General features: G+C 42.5%; 1 protein-coding gene across 1 annotated transcript; it reads right to left on the bottom strand.

The window, feature by feature from the left end:
• Positions 1-210: 210 nt before the first annotated feature.
• LOC117457524 (RNA-binding protein Nova-1-like) lies at positions 211-20,896 on the bottom strand. Its single transcript, XM_071205270.1, has 4 exons — positions 19,665-20,896; positions 17,085-17,153; positions 671-814; positions 211-260 (listed from the first exon to the last, which is right to left on the bottom strand). The coding sequence occupies exons 1-4, from the start codon at positions 19,819-19,821 to the stop codon at positions 211-213; spliced, it is 420 nt and encodes a 139-aa protein (XP_071061371.1). The 5' UTR covers positions 19,822-20,896.
• Between the last annotated feature and the right edge of the window lie 664 nt (positions 20,897-21,560).

Below are 21,560 nucleotides of genomic sequence, written 5' to 3' on the forward strand. Positions count from 1 at the left end.
CTCAGCATCAGAATAAACAGCCTCTTTACGTGTGTTCTATCATTATGATAAACTGATGGATGACTGAGATCATAAAACGTTCCTTAATGGGTCTAAACACTTTGCACATCTTTTCATACACACTCCTTTCATCCTTCACTTCCTTCACGAGGACAGGTGGACATATTTCTCTTCAATGGCTGTTTTTCAATGACCTCATCCATCCACCTGTCACTGTTCAAATGTGTATGTATTGTTCTCATGAAGAAGCAACATGGCACCTTGTAACACAGACACAGATAGAGCTGAGGACTGCAGCATCGGGCCGCAACATGAAGTCGATCAACAGAGAGATACACGCCAACTAATTTGATAATAATTGAAACATTATTGTATGTGTACATGCTAAAATGATATGGAGATTTCCAACTTTTCTCTGTTTTTTATTACATTTAACTAAATATTTACAGATATATTACAATCTGGGATTTTCTTTACTAATGTTTGAAACTGTATTGACCGATAATGAATTTAGAATATAACTGAACTGATGTGTCATTTCTTTAAAATACTAATGAATGTGAATGAATACTTTAGATTACAAAGTAGTAATTCAAAGTGTCAAAGTGTCAAAAGATTCCAAACTTCCAAAGCAGCAGGGGGGGGGGGGGGGGGGGTTGTGGTTTCTTACCTGGGTAGAAGTCTTTGGATTTGGACAGCTTGATGGTGGCTCCGGTCTCTTTCTGCAGCTGGACGATGGTCTGACCTCCCTTACCGATGATCGAGCCCGCCGCATAGCTGGGAATCAGAACCTTCAGGAAGTACTCGCCTTCCTCTGCAGCAGGAAACAGGAAACAGGAAGTCAGAGAGAGCTACAGCAGGGCATGTTGTTTACATTCATCTTATATTAAAAAAGCCACAGTGCATTATTGGTGTGTTTGACGCTTTGCCCTCATGCCCGCCTCGTGTTTCCTGCATTGTTCTCGTTTTTTGGCAACGCTATGGTTCCTTCAAAGGGAAAGTCGTTTCTCATCCAACACAAACTGTGAATTGGAAGTGTGTGTCAGTACTGTCTGACAGAACAGATGCAGGCTGGTGCCGCCTCTCTACACCAAAGCAGAATCATTTGTCTCCATCCAATCCCCCCCCCCTCAACCCCCCCTCTCAACCGACCATCCGAAGCCTCCTCGAGCTGCATAAATCCAGCGGCATCAAACGTAGACTGATATCCATGACAACTAATTATTTCCATAATCTGATGAATCCGTTATCTCCCCCCTTTCTCCACGCGTCCGTTTGAGCGAGCCTCTAAACACTCTCTCCAGATTGGTCTGATCTAATTTCAGCGTCAGGCCGGAGGAATCTGGTCCTCGTCACCGCCTTGGCACGAGACGAGACGGGGGCTGAAGAATATGCAGCGCGTCGCTTTTATTATTAAAGCTAATCAGATTCAAACAACGCTTGTGGATGTGGCGCCTCGTGAATGCATAACAGCACATGCCGCCCCGACACATGAACACGTGTGCAGGCGAGCAGATATCATGCTAACATGGAGATCCACCTGCGGGAGTTCACAGTCAGTGAAACTCTAAATACGAAAGTCAAAAGGAAGTCGGTTTCCCGTGTTCTTCTGATTTCACCCTGAGCTCAGCTAATTGTCCGAACGGGATAAAGATGTCTTTGAGTGCCAGCCATCATGGTGGACAAACACAAAATCAGCCTGATGGGGAAATGCAGCGCGCCTTCCAGCTGAAGAAACAACCTGCTAGGGCTGCATGATTTGGAAGCATTGTGTGAATGAATGAGATTTCAACTGACGTTGCAATCATGCTGTTGCTCACAATATTGCAGGGACTTATTATTTGTAGCACTATAATATTCAGAATCATTCAAACGTAAATGTAAAGGGTTATGAAGTGGTTCTTTTAAGAGGATCTGTTCCTATCATATGTTGTGTTTTTGTTTTGTATGTCACCAATACTTAAATGGTAAACTAAATGGTATTCGAGCCTGTTTTATGAATTTTCTTTTCGTCTTAAGTGTGTTGCACTGTTGGAAGAGCCTGAGACTTCAGACTTCCCTTTCCAAATCTACATTCTGCATCTGTTGCTAGTGTCCATGACAACAACACCTTTACATCTTAACCTGTTAAGCCCGAAGGTCCCCGCCGACGGGGACCCTGATTTTTTGTATACACACTCACACAAATATTTTTAATATTTTTTTAAGAATATTTTTTTTTATTTACATTTTTTAAATTTTTTTTGTTTTAATGGAATGAATACCTATAGTGATTATTCAATGTAATACAATGATTTTTATAGTCTGGTATCTGAAAAAGGTCAAATGGCACTGATGGGCCCAAATGGGCCCAAAGCTTATTCCGCCTGGACTTTATTTTCATAAACCTCTCTAAAAAGGTCAAATGTCACTTGTTTTGCCTCAATCTTGATACAGGGTACTTATTATATGTTATAATCTGGATTCCTAAAGCTTTTAGGCTACTAACCCATCATTCAAGGTTGGTCTTAAAGTAATGGGTTTTCTTTAGACGGAGACAGGAATTTACATTTTTTTGCTATGTTCCATCTGAATTTACTCTGACACAGAAACATCTATATTGATTCTGACACTTCTACATCCAACTCACTGATGTAACCTTGCTTTGATAACAAAAATTATTCATATAAACCTTTTAGAAGTGAAGTTACAGTCATTTGTTCTGGGAATGTCATTTTCGAGCCTGAAACCTGAAAAACAGGCTCGGGGTTTAACAGGTTTTAAAGAAACCCACAAAACAAATGGCACACTGTCAGCTTGTTTTCCTAACTGCATCGTATGGGTTTTATTTGACGGTCTTTGCAGACTCTCGAATAAATAACTGATTGTCAGCACTTATGAAGCCTGTACACTTGTTTGAGTCAACTTAAGTCATAGACAGAAGATGAATCTCGTCAGTTGGAGCCATTGAAATGACGAGCTCCAACAGTGACACAAATGTGTTATGAATTAAAGCAACTTCAATTGAAGGTGTGTCCTCTCACGAGATAACATTTGACATTTTCGAGTAAATGCGTGTTGTTTGCCAGACTCTCTATACTGGGAACAGCCTCAGTGCTTTTGTGCATCAGTTTGGGCTCAAGGGGAATAAAGCTAAAGGTCAGAGCACATGTTTCCGTGCAGGCTTCGTTCAGAGCGGGGACACTTTCAGCAGCTCCGCTCAGGGACACGCTGACCTGAAGCAAGACTCGCACTGATCCGGCGACCTTTAGGTTGTAGCCCGCTGCTTCTCTAACAACACGGAGAGAGAGAAGTGACAGTCCTCTCCTGACACTGTCTCATTCAGGAAGAACCAGCAACCTTCCCTTCAGGACAGAATCACATAGACACTACACAATGCTGCTTCTCTGCCATTCAAAAGCTTGTTTGTATACTTCTCAATGGCCTTTGAGCCTCAAGATCTGCACTAAACTCAGACTTAATACATCCAAGTGAGGTTGACTGCCTTTGCACAATGTGCTTTCTCTTTTACAGCCATATAGCACTACCCTAACCCTAACCCTAACCCTAGCCCTAGCCCTATGGAATATGCTCCCAGCTGAGCTTGAAACGTGCACAGATTTTTACTCATGGTGCAAAAAAAAAGGTTATTGAGCAATCAGTCTTTTCAACATTAACCGTTTTTGAGTGCAAGACTGGGTCAATAAGAACAAAATCCCTTCCATTCCTAAACAGCTGGCCTTTGTTACCATGGTGATGTCAACAAGCTGTAGGTCAACATTCTCAGTTTCCTTTTTTTGAAGGGCTTTTTCACACACATTCCTCTCTTTAACAGGAGAGCTGGCCCTTTCAAACTGACACATCATAATGAGATGCCATTTCCCCATAGTAATAAAGACAAGAAACCTGTTCTGCCCGGCAACATTCTAGAACATGCTTATGAACTTGTTTTGCATGCTTATACATCTTTATTCTTACACTTCAGCACATACTTTCTAATAAAACATAATATATGAAAGGTTTAATCTATACCCACTTTTTCATTTATTCCATTTGTTTTAATCGCTTAAACCTAAACAAATCAGCATGGAAAGATTTTGAAATAGATGTATGCAGATTATCCAAGCCTTATGTAGCTTTGAACACATGCTACCTTAGTATTAAAATCACACATTGTATCATAAAAAATTACTATAAAAGGACCCCAAATATATTATAGAATAAAAACAAAATCCACTTTCTGGAGGTTGTGAATCTACTATAGTTTCTATCAGGGTTTTGCAGAGTTCTGTCTCTTTAAACTGCACTGATTCAATGTTCCTCAGCTTCCCTCCAGAGCAGCATTCTTCATATTTGATCATCCAGGACACAGACCCTCAGGAGGCAGATTCAAATAGAATTATTATTACAGGGGCATACTTCCTGCAAGGGCGAGGCACCTTGTCATAACGCTATCTCTATCTGAAACCCAAGCTAACAACTGAAGACACTGAACTTAAAAAATGCAAATATATATATCCTGTTCTTTTATGCTGCGGACTGCACAGGTGTAAGCCGCTGGAAGATTCATGATCCCATATGGTTCCGCGGAGTATTATAACATGCCTTTTAATAGCTGTAACTCCCATAACATCCCTTTAACACTAGCAGCAAAACAACAGTGGAACAGGGGTGTTGGTGACACCTCACTATAAATACCTTTAATTAGTTAAAGACTCTGAACACCCCCACAAGATGTGTTGTGTTATTCTGGCTGACCAGGCCTCTGCTGAGGTTAATACATTGATAAGTACAACGACTTAGGACAATTGTGGGAGATAAACTCAGGGATTTCAGCCTTTGCAGACCATTTACATGCTGAAACAAGAGAGAGAAGACCCCAACAACACATAACAGGGCTTCTTTTAAAACATTAAAGATTGCCAATTCGAAGGATTGAACTATTGACCAAGTGATGGTCAAAGACACTGAAAACTACTAATGTTTTATTGCTTTTTCAAGCCCTTTTACGTGTGCCAAATTGGAGTTATTGGATTTTCAATGAAACGTTTCCCGGTTAATAGGATTTATTTTTTGGACGTCTCTTATAAGTTGTAAGCAGCTGCGGCCGACCCATAGGGGCGCTAGGGGCGCCGCCCCCCCTATTCCCACATTAAACACTAAACAATTAAAAAATATATATTTAAAAAATATTTTTTTATTTTTTATTTTTAATAAACAAGGTAAATATTATATAATTGTTATCAGTCAAATGTATAATCTACAATAAAATCTCGTTTAGGATTGTGTTACAATGTCTAAAGTTACTGATAAGTCACATGTTTCCTGCCTGGCCTGATGAGAGTGCAGCAAGTGCAGCAGAAGCCAACTGTTGCTATCTTTAAACTATGGCGCCGAAACATAATTTCAGCCAATCAGCGTCGTCAGATCTGATGGATACAGGGGCGCCTACGTCAGTGCCCGGTGCAGTCTGTGAGTTGTTTTGACTCGTATCCAAGGAGACAAAACAGGAAGCTGTCATACACTCTGGAAGCTATCATTAGCAGCTAATGAAAACTAGCTAGGAAGATTCATAGCTAACCACACTGAAGATTATGGAGGTATTGATCAGTCTTCTCATATTTTTAAGCCTAAATTTGTCCTTCCCCCCCCCCCCCCTCCCCCCCTCTAACATCACCAGAAGTCATAAGTTAAGGGGTCTTTTCTCAATATGTTTTAGCGGGGGAGCATCCCCCTGGACCCCCCTAGTATTGTTTGGTCACCATTTCCACAGCCCCACCTAAGATATTTTCCACCAGCCGCCACTGCTTGTAAGGTTGTGATTACTGTAGCTTGTAAAATGAATGTAGAATAAATAACTAGAGACTAAATTCCATTTGACACAGTTATTCTGAGAATGTTTATAGGAAAGCTGCATATTAATACATGTTGGATTGTCAGCTCCACAGAGAGGGAAGGAGCCGCCCACTTTATTCATCAACACAACTTACTTCTACACTAACCCCAAAACACAACATGAGAACATACCACACACTTGTGCAACTAATCACTTTTTGATAGTAGCTATTTCCTTCAAAGACTGAAAATCCGGTCTTTCCATGTTTACCACAGTTCCGTGCTGTGTGTGAAGGGATTGGAGTACAGTCTTAAATATGGGAGGGCTGTGTTCTCATCTGTGAGTGTACAGCCAAGTGAAAGCATGAGCACACACACAGGAAACCCGACACTCTCTGCCTGCCTCAGCCCTGAGTGATGAAATACAAACTGCAGACATGGATGCAGAGGGGAGAACAATCGGCCTAACTCTCTTCTTCTTCTTCTTCTTCTTCAGGCAAAGAAGGTTCAGCTTCCTTTGTCCAACCATGTGTTAATCAGAGTTCCCTCTGAGCATTACTTAGAGTGAGGGCTTTCAGACTTTGTGTTCAATGGAATGCTCTTCCCTTTGGATTTCTCGGAGCTCCAACCAAACACCGACTGACACTCTTCTTCTTTCTTTATAAATCATCCTACTTTCTATTTGTGTAAATCATCTCTCTGCTTCTTCCTTCCCTCCTTCATCTTCTGACTGTAGATGCGTTGCTTAAAAGGCATCTCAGAAGCAGCCTAAGAGGTGTGACTGATCACATTACTTATTGAATCTGCCTGCAAGGCGTGCATAAGCTGCAGCTGTATGATCTGACCACTGACTGCTGTACGAGAAACTCAAGTCAAGTGTTTCCGTCACAACCTGTTTCTTTGCATTTCAGAGGTAGAAAGCTACATTCCTCCTGTGAGGCGATGATGCTTTCTTCCTCATGTATTTCCTGTTTCTTTGGATTGATGCGTCATATTTTGAGGAATTGAGCGCATTGAATAAAACTCTCACAGGTTCCTGATAGGAACTGATTTTCAGAACATTGCTTTTCATCCTCATCTTTGAGCAAGCATGGAGGACCACAATTATTTTGTCCATCTGTACGTATTAAATCTTTACTGATCAGCACTTTGAGCAGGAAGTAATGTCACATGGTCGTGGCCTAAATCTGTGTGTCGTCTGTCTTCTCTTTGCTACGTTTATTTCTCCCTAATTCCTTCCTTTTCTTTCCTCTTCTTCATTCCACTAGCCTTGTGTCCTCTCCTCTCCTCTCCTCTCCTCTCCTCTCCTCTCCTCTCCTCTCCTCTCCTCTCCTCTCCTCTCCTCTCCTCTCCTCTCCTCTCCTCTCCTCAGTGTGCTGCAGTGACCCACTTTGAGTACGGAGCCTTGGACTGACCTCCTTTAGATAGAGGCTATATCTAATTATAACCAGCCTGTATTAATAAAGCAGGGGAATTGGTAAATAGGAAACACACACACACACACACACACACACACACACACACACACACACACACACACACACACACACACACACACACACACACACACACACACACACACACACACACACACACACACACACACACACACACACACACACACACACATCCACACATACACAAACACACCGACGTGTTGTGTATGCAGGCACACACATGTAAAAGTGCATCTGTAGCTAAAAAACAGACAGAACAGAAGCACACACACTCACACACACCCCCTCCACAAACAGACTGTTTGCGGACGTCTCATAAACAAGCCTACACCTTGGCAACATGACTCATCACATTTATAAAAGGATGTAATGAGTGACTCATGTGCATCGCAGCTCTCTGTAACACGTGTACATCGTCACCATGGCAAATATAACTATAAAAAAGAACTATCAAAGCATCTTGAACCTACTGTATGCATTGTGTAAAGTAACAGACTCCATTCTGATCATTGATTTATTTAGCATTTAGAAAAGATGTGTGCCTCTAAACTGCAGTGTTCCGCACTTAAGGCATCAAATAGAAACATATTGTTGGACTCAACCTGAAACAACCCTGCAGGTCTCCAGAGTTGAGTTGGTTAACAGGGTGATGGAACGCAGATTGAATCACACGTTGCTTTGAGCACGTTTAGTAACTGCCATGACTCCATTTTGGGTTTAAATCTGAACATATAATAAAAAGAGCTGCACTCTCTGCCCGTCTCCCACTGCTCCACTGATACTGTTTACAGAACTGAGATCAACATTCCTCCACTTGTATCTGCTGCTTTTAAAAGCCTTTACATGTTACAAGTAAGCAATGCATCTGTTTCTCTTGGTGGTTCCAAAGTAAAGACCGTACTCTGTGCTCTGTAAAGCAGTGAGTTACAAACCAGTGCGATCAAAATGCTGTGTTATTTATATGTTCTACCAATGAAGCATAAAAGCAGGAACAAAACAGAACACACCCGAGTTGTGTCAGTCGAACGGATCATGGTCAAATACTGGAAAGACATGAGTGTATGTGACAATACAAGTGGATACGTTGAACAAAAGGGATATTGATACCTTTTTAAGTTCTTTAAAATGTGATTTGATTTCAGTACGCAAATAAGCAGTTTTATTATTTGCAGTAGAGGAAGAAGTTGAGTAAAAGTAATACTACTACAGTGTAGAAATACTCTGTTACAAGTAAAAGTCCTGCATTTGAAATGTAACTTAAATAAAAATGTAATGTAATGACATACAAGTACCAAGAGTAGAGTCATTATTGTGCATAATGCATGATCTGAATTATATTTGTGTATTATAATATGAAGCTGCATGGTAGCTGCTAGCTAGTGATTAACGTTAAATGAGAGTAAAAGCCAAATATTTGCCTCCAAAATATAGTGGATTAAAAGTGAGCAAAGTGCCATGAAATGGAAATATTAAAGTACAAAAACTTTAGTTTGATACTTGTCCTTTACTTTTCACCACTGCTTATATGAGACATCCTGTTGCCAATGGTAACCTCACCATCCCCACTGTGGAGAGCACAAAGGAAGCCTTTTAATGATGCTGATGTTGAATTCATCCTGCCACTCATGTCAGTGTTGTCCGCCTGATCCCGAGTGAACCCCGCCCGCGCAGAGCACCGTTTGGTTACCTTTTTACCACCGTTCCAGAAAAAAGCCAAACCTCATTTATCTCCCTGTCACAGTGGCACATTCTAATTATGTGTAATTATACCCCATGTTCCTCCAGTGTGTCATCCCACGTCCCAGGTGTGCAGGTGATACTCGTGCATGTCAATCTACCGGAGCATAATAAGCAGCCGCGGGCTCCGCTCGACACGTCCGACGCATCAGTGTCAACACCGACTTCAAAATCCGATAGAGGTCACGAAACTCTCGCCCACGCCATGCTGCCTTTCACAGCTCGGCAAATTAAAAAGTTATGGTGAAAACTAAACTTCTTCCTCGTGGCAAAATGTACAGACATCTGGTAAAATAAAATCTGTTCACAAGACTGATAGAAAGTCACTGATTCAAAATGTATTGTGAATGTGGAGATATCTTTTTATATGGCAATGCAGAAAGGTTTTTGTTGGTTAGTATTTCCTTAAAATCATATTATTATTTTTGATATTTAATAGTAAATATACTCCACTGTGTACCAGATGAGCAATTGTTATAAAATGGAAGTATGTTGGATTTTTTTTTTTTTTTTGCCCCTATTATTTATTATTATGTTTCCTTTATTTTTTCCTTTACTCTTTGGTGTGATGGAATACAGACACTCTGTGTTGTGATATATGCATCGATAATGTTGAATATAATTTGAATCTAATGGGAAGTCATTTATGTTGTTAAACATTTATTTACAATTATTCTCAGGAAAATATGGATATATGAGGTTAACCCCTGGAACATGGAGGTGAAATCAGTCCACTGTGGAAATAACACAGGGCTGGTGTGTGTGTGTGTGTGTGTGTGTGTGTGTGTGTGCGTGTGTGTGTGTGTGTGTGTGTGTGTGTGTGTGTGTGTGTGTGTGTGTGTGTGTGTGTGTGTGTGCGTGTGTGTGTGTGTGTGTGTGTGTGTGTGTGTGTGTGTGTGTGTGTGTGTGTGTCAGTATGATGTCTGCTGTCTCAATGTGCTCTGCTACTATGTTCCACACTTGTTGATATGAAGCATCATCAAAGATGCAGCGTCTCAGCCTCTCGTGTGCAGCGACTGTCTCACGCTGACAACATAATGGCCGTGTACATTTTCAGTCTAAGTAAGAACAAGAAAAACACCGTAATTACAGATGTGGTGATTGTTAATTATTACGTCTTAATGTTTTAGCTGTCAGAAAGTATGCAGGGAGTACTTTGTGTGGTTCCTAAAACCATGCAAGACACTCGGGTAGGTAGCATTTCAACTATCCAACCGAAAACCAGCCGATGTGGCCAACCCCACTTCAAATGGCAGTATTTAGCTAACCCTAACCCTAACCCTAACCCTAGCCCTAGCAGCTCTAAAGATGCTGTATCTGGCGAGAACGTCCCTGAGATGACCACAGAGACAGCCCTATTTCAAGCTATCTTAACAATAGAACCGCCAGAGGTCGCTGTATACCTAAAACCACCAACGGGTCAAATGTACCCGCTATTGATTTGCAAGGTACAATGTTCTTTTATTTATCACACAGAACAGTGAGTTTTGATCGCACAGGGATGAGACTTATACCAATAGAATCTGTGGACTCTCAGCTTTTCATATGATATAGTTTGTGCAGATAACATGAAGTATAAAATATCACTACCAGTGCTGATTTAAATGCTTGGTGTTAGACTTGTGTTTTGTTTAGGTACAAATCTCTCTCTCTATCTATAACTATCTATCGATCCATCTGTAATGTTCTGTTCTATGGACATATAATTGTCTACATAAACAGACGACGCAAACTACTTCTCTCATTCCGAGTGTCCATCTTTATTCAACTAGCACGTAACCTGCACACATGCATTACGTCCTCAATGTGAGCTCAGTCATCCAAGATCTTGTATTCTCCAAGATGTTACACTATCACTATCTGTCTATCTGTCTGTCTGTCTGTCTGTCTGTCTGTCTGTCTGTCTCTCTCTGTCTCTCTGTCTCTCTGTCTCTCTCTGTCTGTCTCTCTCTCTCTCTCTCTCTCTCTCTCTCTCTGTCCATCTATCAATATATCTATCAATCTATCTATCTATCTCTCTATATATAAGGAACCGCAGTAGACAAAAGGCGTTGCTATAGCAACACGTCATGTTTATGCTGCATTTTCTATGAGGTAAATATTACCCGCTGGCGGATATGGGTATACATTTTTTTTAACAACAGAGGGTGCTATATAACACACTTTCACTGGGAGACTTTAATATGTTATGGGAAAAAAGTTACATACAATCAAAAAACAGCTGCGGGTAAAATGTACCTGTTGGTGGTTCTAGTGTTAAAATAGATGTTAACATTGTCACATGTATATTGTATTCTTATAATTTTCTAACTTTTTTTTAACCAAACAAAGGCTAATGAAGGAAAAACTGTACAACTGAGTCACAGTTAAAGATAACTAAAATATAATCACTGTGTGTGTGTGTGTAGATATGGTGTGTCCACAGCTGTGTAACTACAGGGTTCCCCACAGGGTGCAGGGATGATGTTCTTTGTTTTCACTACTCTAATAAACACACTTGCATACACAGAATCATATTTCCATTACTTTAGAGGACATTTCATTGACTCATTTTAATTTCCTGGAGATTTACCCACGATAACCACTACTTTCTCAATGCAAACCCTAATGCTAACCCTAAGCGCTACTTTCCCAATGCTAACCTAGCCCTAATTGCTACTGTCCCAAAGCTAACCCTAGCCCTAAGCGCGGGGACCTATGGGTACTTGCCTTATGTCACAAATAGAAAACTGAGTCCCCACAATGTAATTACACGACCACACACTACACACACAGGAAATGTGTTTACCTCTGTGTGTAAGACTGTGGCTCTCAGCTCCTAGAAAGTTGGAAGGAAGTTTAGCAGCACAAGCGACAAGGTCAGAGAGTAACTGCTCTACTTCCTGCTCTGTGTTCGCATGTTGTAGAAATGTCTTCATACATTTATCAAGCTGTAAGTCTCTGTGTGTGTGTGCGTTTTCATGTTTAAGGCCCGGTGGGTCATGACAGGGGGATTTGGGATCGGGGCGCCAGGGGGTTCTGAGACTTAGAGGTCGTTCACAATAAATAATAAATGGTCCTCCACAACGACATAACTGGATGAGTAAACAGTGCAATCTGTTGCTAAGACCCCTGTGGACCAACAAGCCCAGAATAGGCCCTCCATGCTCGGGATTGGAGGCTCAAATCCTGGGATCTGGTGTCCATGGGCCTGCAGGGGCGGGGGGGGGGGGGGGGGGAAGATAACAAATCCTTTCTCATGTTCTGTTACTATTCCTCACACGCTTTACTCTGATAAAAAAACATGCCATCTACATAGCAGAAACAAAGGGTGTGTAGCGTTAGTTAGGAAAGTACAGTCAGTTAACTATACATTGGTTCAATGTTCACAAGTAGATGGCGAGGAATAGATATCTGTGTGTGTATTGAATGTAGCTGATTCAAAGTTACACAATTGTTTAAAGGTAGAAGTTGGTGATGAGTAGCTTTTTCAAAAGTGTTTTAGTCCTTTTTTTGTTTCACATTTGACAGTGTGTGTTCAAACTTTGTAGGTTTATGTCCGATTGTTGAAAGCTCCTTGCCACCGTCACAAAGAATACATTCCTCTGACGTTTGTGTTAGGGAACTCTCTATTTTGAGAGGAATACTCGTCACTGAGGCAAATTCTGTATGGAGTAGATTATGTACAATTAACTACAACAAATTAGTATTAAGGTTTCTTCTTCATACAATGTTGGTTTTGGACATGAATAATACATTTTGAATTCACACAGGCAGCACACTCAACTTTGGAAGGTTTAACAATTGAAGGGAACCTCTGAGCAATTCCAAAACTGTCTTTACAAACTAAAATGGGTCAAATGTACCCGAGCGGTCCAAACCAGAATCTGGTGCGGTTTTGTGTAGACACTTCAGATGTGAATCCGACATTAGGTGGGGGAAAGGGGGGAGGGCCCAACCCTGCTGATGAACGGGGGTACTGGTATGGAGGCTCATGGGACTTGGAAAATATTCATCTCCTCTAAGCAGGGAGAGTTAAGGGGGGGGGGGGGGGGCAGGCTTTGTCTAACACCCCCCCAAACCCTCTGCTCTTTTGTTGGGAGGTAGCATTCACACACACACACACACACACACACACACACACACACACACACACACACACACACACACACACACACACACACACACACACACACACACACACACACACACACGCGCGTAAAGCTCTCCAGCAGAGAGGCTTTGACCAGCTGTCTTCGCTCTGAAAGATGGCCGTCGTCACTCATAAACCCAGAAGAGCTTGCAAAAGGAAATATCTCTATCTTTATCATTCTCTGGTCTGCCTCTGCAGCGGCTATATTTCACTTTTCCCACGTCATTTACTCAATTTAGACTTGACATTTTCCACAATGAGTTTGAGCCAGCAGCGGACGCTCCAATTTCTCAATCACAAGATTCAGAAGCTGCGAGCAGACAACGTAAAACCTTACATTTCTTGGGGAAGAAATGTAAAAAAGAGTCAAATGTATGGATACAGGTACAGCCGAGCGAGTGACTTCTGATTAGTAATATATCATTCCTTAAAGCCACATATCCAGTTTCACCTCATCACAAATATGTGTGCAGCAGCATCGAATACTGTGTTTTGTGTTCATGCCAGCAACCCCCTTCCCAGTTGTTTTTATGTCCACAAATCTTTATAAAGAAAAAGAATGAACGGCTCCTTAAACTAAATCTGGAATTCTTGAAACAAATACAAATGTACAGACTGGGTCACCTAACACTGGCAAGGACGGGGTTATTCCTGCATCTATTTATCATAAATGAGAAGTCGCATAGAAGAACAACATCCTGTTATTTAGTCTGAATAGAGGTTAACCCAGAGCCAATGAAATGCCTTCATACTGAAACAAATTCTATCATCTGCGTAGAAATCGATGCAGACATGGTGGCTATGCTAACAAAGATAACTAAAGCAGCCGCCTCTATTTCGCCCCCTCAGTGTGTGTGTGTGTGTGTGTGTGTGTGTGTGTGTGTGTGTGTGTGTGTGTGTGTGTGTGTGTGTGTGTGTGTGTGTGTGTGTGTGTGTGTGTGTGTGTGTGTGTGTGTGTGTGTGTGTATTGTTCATGGACCAAGGCTATGTCAGAGTCGGGGGCCCTTCCAGTCGTCTTTTCTGTATTGGCCCTTTCATCGCTCCCTTATCCATATTCATCACCGCCCCACTCTCCCAACCTATCAGCAACCAGAAAGCTGTGAGCGGCGCCTCGCTCCACCAATCGCACGGCTTCCTTTGTGGGAACATTCCCACTTCTCAGCGCCTTCACCCCACCCTGCACAATGGCTGCTTTTTTATTTTATTTGACGCAGTGGTTTGAAGAAAAAAAAAGACGGAAAAGGAGAGGTTGGAGGAGGAGAAGGAGAGTCGAGGCTACCTCTGCCCGACGGCGAGCGCAAATCGATCGACAGCCTCGGAAGCGGTTGCCGAGCGAGCGTCGTCAATGGCAGCCCGCGATTGATGAAGGGGGTGGGTGGAGGACGAAATGATGGGAGGACGAGGATGAAGGAGGAAGGGAGGAGGAGGGAGCAGTCATGACGGTCTGAACCAGAGCATGATTAGTATGGATGAGGAGGAGAGGAAGATGGGGAGAATGGAGAGGAAGATGGGGAGAATGGAAGAGGAAGATGGGGAGAATGGAGAGGAAGATGGGGAGAATGGAAGAGGAAGATGGGGAGAATGGAGAGGAAGATGGGGAGAATGGAAGAGGAAGATGGGGAGAATGGAGAGGAAGATGGGGAGAATGGAGAGGAAGATGGGGAGAATGGAGAGGAAGATGGGGAGAATGGAAGAGGAAGAGAGGGCTCAGAATCGCGAGTGAACAAACCAGGCGTGTCGCAGGGGAGGACGCCGTGTTCTGCAACAGCGCCTACCCAAACACACCGCTTCAGAAAACTACGGCTCGACGAACTGACTAACCAAACAATTCTGCGTCATTATAAAAAAAACAACAGATCTGATTATTTCATGTTTTGTGGATCCCACTGTTATCGGGTCGGTGGTATTTATGACCGACCCCTCTCCAATCTATTTCCCAGCGTTCAAACAAGCCACATATGGAGCTTGTTCCTCCCGAGTCCCGACAGTTGATCAATGCGGGGAAGGCAGCCCTCCTTTGTGTGGACGTCCCGAAATGCCGGAGCAATGCCAAACACTCGGATCAATAGCATCAAAGGTCCTGTCTGACACGGTGAAGACCCCCCCCACAGCACGTTGGGTTGCTGCATGCACGTGTCCATCTGCAGAGCAATCATTCATACACACCCCTTTAAGTCTCGAATTCATCTCTGATTTGTGCAACTCAAATCAGACGAGAACAGAAAGACAAACCACACACACACACACACACACACACACACACACACACACACACACGCAAACACACACACACACGTATAAATCTTCCGCTAGTCCCCTAATGTCACTTAGCAAGGACATTGCCCCCTCTTCCTTCCATTTACTAAATGAATGTATCACATGGAGAGAAGAGACCGTAAGTACGAGTCAGCAAACTGTTCCCCTGACCGTTGAACCTGAAGGCATCACGTGTTCTGACCACCGACATGAAGATCGGTAAACACATATTATGTATTCTGTGTGTGCTTACATAGATCAATGGCTTACAAGCAGTTTATTTCCCCTGAAAGCGGCATTCGTTGGTAACGGACTGAATTTGAATCTTTTCTATTAGACTGCGGCTGCTGTGAGAGAAGTACCAGTCGTGGTTATAGTACTAGAAAGAAAAGATCAACAATAAAAGGTTAAGTCAATGTTTTTAACCTTTCAACCTGTGTGTCAAAAATACTGCATTTTAAGTCTTGGCACTGAAACCACTCGGGTACCTTTTTTTCTTTAATGTATTTCTCTGTATTGTTTCCTCCTTCCTTCTTCTTAGCTATCCTTATAATATTATTCTTATATCATGTTGACCACTCTAAGCTCAACTCTTACACTCTAAACTCTCCTGAAGCCTTAATGATATTCCCATTTTAATGTCTAATATACTTCTTTGCAGGAAAATAATACATTGTGTGTCAGTCTTTTCTCCAAATAAATGTAGTCTTAGCTAAAATGTAACCATGACACACTGAACCCTGATTGGCCGACCGCTTGAATTATGAAACAACTCAAATATTTAATTCAGCCAATCACGATCAATCTGGCTTTGAAAATGATCCAAGTACAAACCTCTGAAACTAAAATCAAATATTAACAATGAGCTCATTAAACGCCTCTGATCATAAATGTACATGATTAGAGAGAAATCTGAATTCCTTTAATGTTGGGGGGATGGCATGCTGGTTCGGGGCGAGGGGAGCCATGGCGATAAGAATGGGGTTTGGGTGGGGGGATTAGAGGGCCGGTCGGGGTGCAGCTACTCATTGATCTTTTCATCTTTAAGACCTTCAGCCTTTATGAGACATCGCTGTGATGTATGACCCTCGGGGGGGTTACAGCGGTCTCCTGTCGTCCTCTGACAGCTGACCAGCTCCTTCTCTAGCCCCTCACTCAAACACACACATTTGAATAAACCCTGCACACAAACCAGCCAGATATAAAAACGTGTCTTCAGTTCAAAGTCCCTGTGAAGAGGAGAATGGGTTAACCCAGTCATGTGACATGTACGGACAGCGGTTGCGCGCCGGCGGGCACTGCAGTATATCACACTTGAAAGAACATTTCCACATGACATCAGCAATCATAAAGCGTTGGCGACATGGCTAGCATGAGGTCAAAGGTCATCAGAATTCACCTGCACAGCAATGTGTATCATGACAAAATAATGTGTATAAAAAGCATGGAAATGGACGCCATGGAACGGACCACATGCAATAGAAACAATGTCAGCATGCATTACCCTTGATCATGAGTAGAAGATGAGGGTGCTACGTTAAATCCTATTTAGGCAGCATTAAAGCTTGTCATTAAAACTCCCCTAAAGATTGAGATTTGACCTTCAGGAACACGACATGAACCACTCCTGCATTGAAGAAGGTTAGGTTAAAAAACAGGTAGAAGATCAAAAGCGAAGTCTCTCTTACCATGAGTCTCAGTTTCTTGTTGAGGGAATACAATGCCTTCAGTTTCAAAAAGCGGCTGCAGCAAGGCCACTACAGAGAGAGGAAGCACAGGGGTGGGGGTGCGTGGTGTAAGCTAAGCATACAGAGAAACAACCATTGTTATGATCTCTTAGCAGCACTTTCTTTTCAAATGTGCAGAGCAGCGTCAATATATATATAAAGACAGAAACATACTCTCAGTGAAAATATGTTTCTCTGCATCGTATTAGTAAAGGAATGATCATTGAGGCTCGTCTCATCTGCGTACTCTGATTACAGCAGTCTGTCAGAACAGGACGTCAGTTACACAAAGAGACCTTTTTTAAAAGAGAACTGAATTGAGTTTTTCACAAAATTCTGCATCAAGCTCTGATGCTCTGTTCTTCCTAGTGAAGTGTGCAGGAGCCACTTTATTTCCAACCATCCCATCATGAGCCGGGTGCTGCCGGCTGAAGGAGGGTTGGCCTTCCTCTCTGCCTGCTCGGCCGTGCTCATCATCATCATCATCATCCCAACCTTTTCATTTGTCTAAATGGACGCGCTGTCTGTTCAGGCAGGAGCATGGGGTCCCTGGGGGCCGCCAGGGCTCTTTGCATCCAGCAGGAGGAGACTTTAGTGCTGCGAGAGCATCGATCTGTTAAACACAGTCGCTAACCTGCGGCGAACCCCTCTTCTGCCGAACCCTCTCTCTGTTTAATTATTACCAGCTGGCTTGTTTCTGAAGCTGTGAACAATGACCCGCCCCTTGTTTTCTGTTTTACTGAAAAGCAGCCGGTCACACAATAATCTAAATACATGTATTAGTGCCCGGACCCTGTATGCACTGTAAACCCGCAATAGCTACTGTACATGTTCCAATTGTTGGCAACCGAATTAAAGTGTTTAACAAGTTATCTCAAATATATTTAGTTACTCTGAATGTTTTCACTGCCATGAAACTAACTTAAAAATAACTTAAGATAAGTGAACAAACACATTCCAATGTCTTCTTTTGTATTCTCTACTTTTGTTTTATTAATTCTCTAGTTATTTGTTCTAATCATGCCATCCTTTATTTTGAGGACAAGCGACTCAACTCATGGTTTGTAGTGAATACATTACAGTAAACATCACAGCGGCTGCATTAAGGTAAATCCCCCATAGTGCATTGCTTTCTGCGGGAAATCTCTTGGCCGGTTCTTTAAGTAATGGGGGGAAATCAGATGCCATCCAGTCATGTTAAGAATCATGGAGGTTCTTCTCTGAAAAAACCTGCAGTAAAAAAGTCTTTGCATATTTCCTTAATTAATCTCGGATTATTTATTTTGTTGACGCGCATAATTTGTCTCGAAGTATACACTAACATTAAATCAATTTCCTTACAATCATACGTGTTTAGGTTGAGTTTTAATTAATACTCCGTAGGGACTGCTGTGCCAAGGAAACATATTTCAGGCTAAATTATTTAAATATTAACATGAAATACTGTAGAGTCTAAATAGATCAAATTAACAATTAATAATTCAAGTCCTATTTTATGCAGGTCAATATTTGTCTCAGTCATGTAAAGGACATATGTGTGTCTGTGACTCTTAAAGGCACAGGCGTCCATATTATGCTCTTATTAACGGTCTAAAGTCACAGTTAGGCCACCTACATTATTATTGGAACACTTGGTTGTTAACACATTTAAAGGTGTAGCGTGTTTGGATGTCCATGGATGGGTGCATGGCCAGGATAGAGTACTGATGGTTGTAATGCCGGGTGATGAGAATGTTTGGCGCATGACAGCATGTAAACAAAAACCAAATATGGTGATTACCATGGTGACATATCCATAATTCATCCAACCAGAGAATAATGAAGAAACATGATTGGAACATTTACGGAACGAGAGGGGGGGGGGGAATCTCCCTTCCAGCTGCAGGTTATTAGAATCAGGACAGCAGAGCATGATCAGAATACACACACACACACACGCACGCACACGCACACGCTGACATGCTGCAGTAACACACAGACTGTCGCATGCTGCTCTCTCTGGCTCGCCACGGGCCTGCTGTTAATGTGAGTCCGCTTGTTTATCCGCTTGTGTAATTGCACACAAAGCGGCGATGGGGGATGATGTGTGAGATTATCACAAGGTCATCGGTCGGCGGGATGAGAGCCTGCCATCACGCACCAGCCCGATCTGGCTTTCACTTGTTTACATCCTAATGCTGGCTCCAGCATGGCCGCTGTGGCTGCGCGTACATCTTAAGACGCAATAAAAAAAACACCCAATTCGGCTGATCTAAGGAGGCTAAAACAGGCAGGACGTGAGCCGCGTCCCTCCAAATCCCCCCCCCCCCCAGCCCCTCGTATTGTTCCACCGAAAGCGGCGGCCCAATGTTATTATAACCCTGATTAAAAAGCGGATCCTTCTTTGTTTAGCATTGTATATCTATATCCCTGCGTACTTGCAACACACATCTATGAGTGCGAGCTGTAGCATGCCACCGTGTGCGGCTAGAATCAGATCAACCTGCCTCAGGACGAACATTCAAACCCGACAGCTCCCCGCATCCCGATCGGTGCCCTTACCTCCTGTGTTTGTGCGTTTGGTGCTGCTGGCCTCCGTGGGAGTCTCCAGGGGTCTTTTACGTGAGTCCGGAGGGTCGGACTCCATGTGTGGTTGTTGATTGTGATGGTGAGGATTTGAAAAAATCCCGTTTTGCTGTACTGCTCCGCCGGCCATCATTTTCGAGCTTGCTCTTGGATGCTTGGGCTGCGTTTGCGTTTAAATCCCCCTTTCCCGTTTGTTACGCAGCGTCGCCGTGCAGATGGGTGCTTGGAGAAGGCGAAAGCGATCTGGGAATTGGAAAAATACGCCTGTTTCTTACGGACGGGGGAAGGTTAGCTGCGCGTTTCTCCGTGGTGCGCCGTGCGTACCGAGATGCTGCGCAGGGACAGAGAAAGAAACGGAGCGGCGGATGATCGAGTCAGAGGGGGGAGACAATCCGGAACCTCTGCAGATGGATGATGATCTAGGCTACTGAAAACGTGCAAATGGAGCATCAATCTTCCATCAAGCTTCTGATATGCGGGCTAGGATATGTGTGTCACTCCGCTGCAAACACATAAAAGAGCGTACTCATGTCAGGCAGTGCAGGATGGTGGCGCTCCTCCGCAACAATAAATAAAACAAAACAAAAAACAATACCGAAAGACAAAGAGGTGAAATCAACCGGAGAAAGAAGAGAAAAGGTCGGTGAAGCAATACAAAAAAATCCGGTGGGTTATTGTAGGCTATCAGATAATTTCTTTCTTCTTATCCTGTCCTGGCTCCGATCATGCAGACACCCCGGGGTGACGGAGGGTGACGGTGGGTGAGAGGGTCCGGAGACGCGGAGTTGGAGGAACACAGAGAAAGAGACGAGTTTTTTTTTCTGCTCCTTCTCTCGGTGAAGATGCTGCAGTCTTGCGTTCAGAGCATCCCTTCTCTGACTGGCTGCGCGAGGGAGCGCAGGGGAGCGGCTGACGTCACAGGGCCTTGAGACGCATTCAGATGCATCCCGTAAAATCGGTTTTCCCAGACGTTTAAGTAAAAGAGCGAATTGTCTTTGTGTTGTGTTGCTTTTTAACCGTAGAAAAACCGTCTGAGGATATTACTTAGGCTATGAAAGGCTAGAAGTAAGTGTTTTCTATTATTTTTCTTTTGGTTTAGCCTACCAGATTAAGCTTTTATGCAGTTTAAAAAACAACATTGGATGTAATTAACCTACATCACTTCAGTGATCTTTAATCATTTAGTGGCTTACAATTCTGCAGGTATTCATGCAAATGATTTACACAAAAGATACATTGGTGTGCGGTTAGAGACGTTGAAGTGTCTATCAAATAAACATTTTATCTTCAAAACAAGGGTGTCAGTTAAATTGAAGCGTGGTGAGGACATAAACAAAAAAAACTAAATATATATAAAAGGTCTTCAAAATGTGATTTTAGGAAATGTAAAAGGTGTACTAGGAGATATAAGTAAATATGGCGGGTCTGGCAATAATGCATACTCAAAAGAGCGTTGCAGTTGAATGAATGAAAATTAATCCAACATTAACAGTGAAGACAGAACACTTACATGTTCTTACTTATTGGGCACTTTTTGGGTAATTAAAAAATTAGGAGGCTACGTTTTTTTTTTTAGGCTAAGTTTTTCTTAGACAATGCTTATTAGTTTCTTCTATAATCTCATTTATTATGACAAATCTTTCTCAAAGCTTTTTCCTTATTTAGTTAACATGTTGTTGCTTTGTTAGCAAAATACTTTTAACAAATTATTCTTCTTATATCTAAAATGTTGGGAGAAAAAAAACCATTAAAAAAAAATGGTAGGGTTATGGCCACAGCTTCTCCATTGTAAATTACATCTATGGTTCAAAACATAAAATCCGTAGCTCACAGGCAGAACCAACCAGTTAATTCCGATGTTCCGTGAAGGCA

This window comes from Pseudochaenichthys georgianus, chromosome 13 (genome assembly GCF_902827115.2).
Source record: "Pseudochaenichthys georgianus chromosome 13, fPseGeo1.2, whole genome shotgun sequence".
In the NCBI taxonomy this organism is placed as follows: domain Eukaryota; kingdom Metazoa; phylum Chordata; class Actinopteri; order Perciformes; family Channichthyidae; genus Pseudochaenichthys; species Pseudochaenichthys georgianus.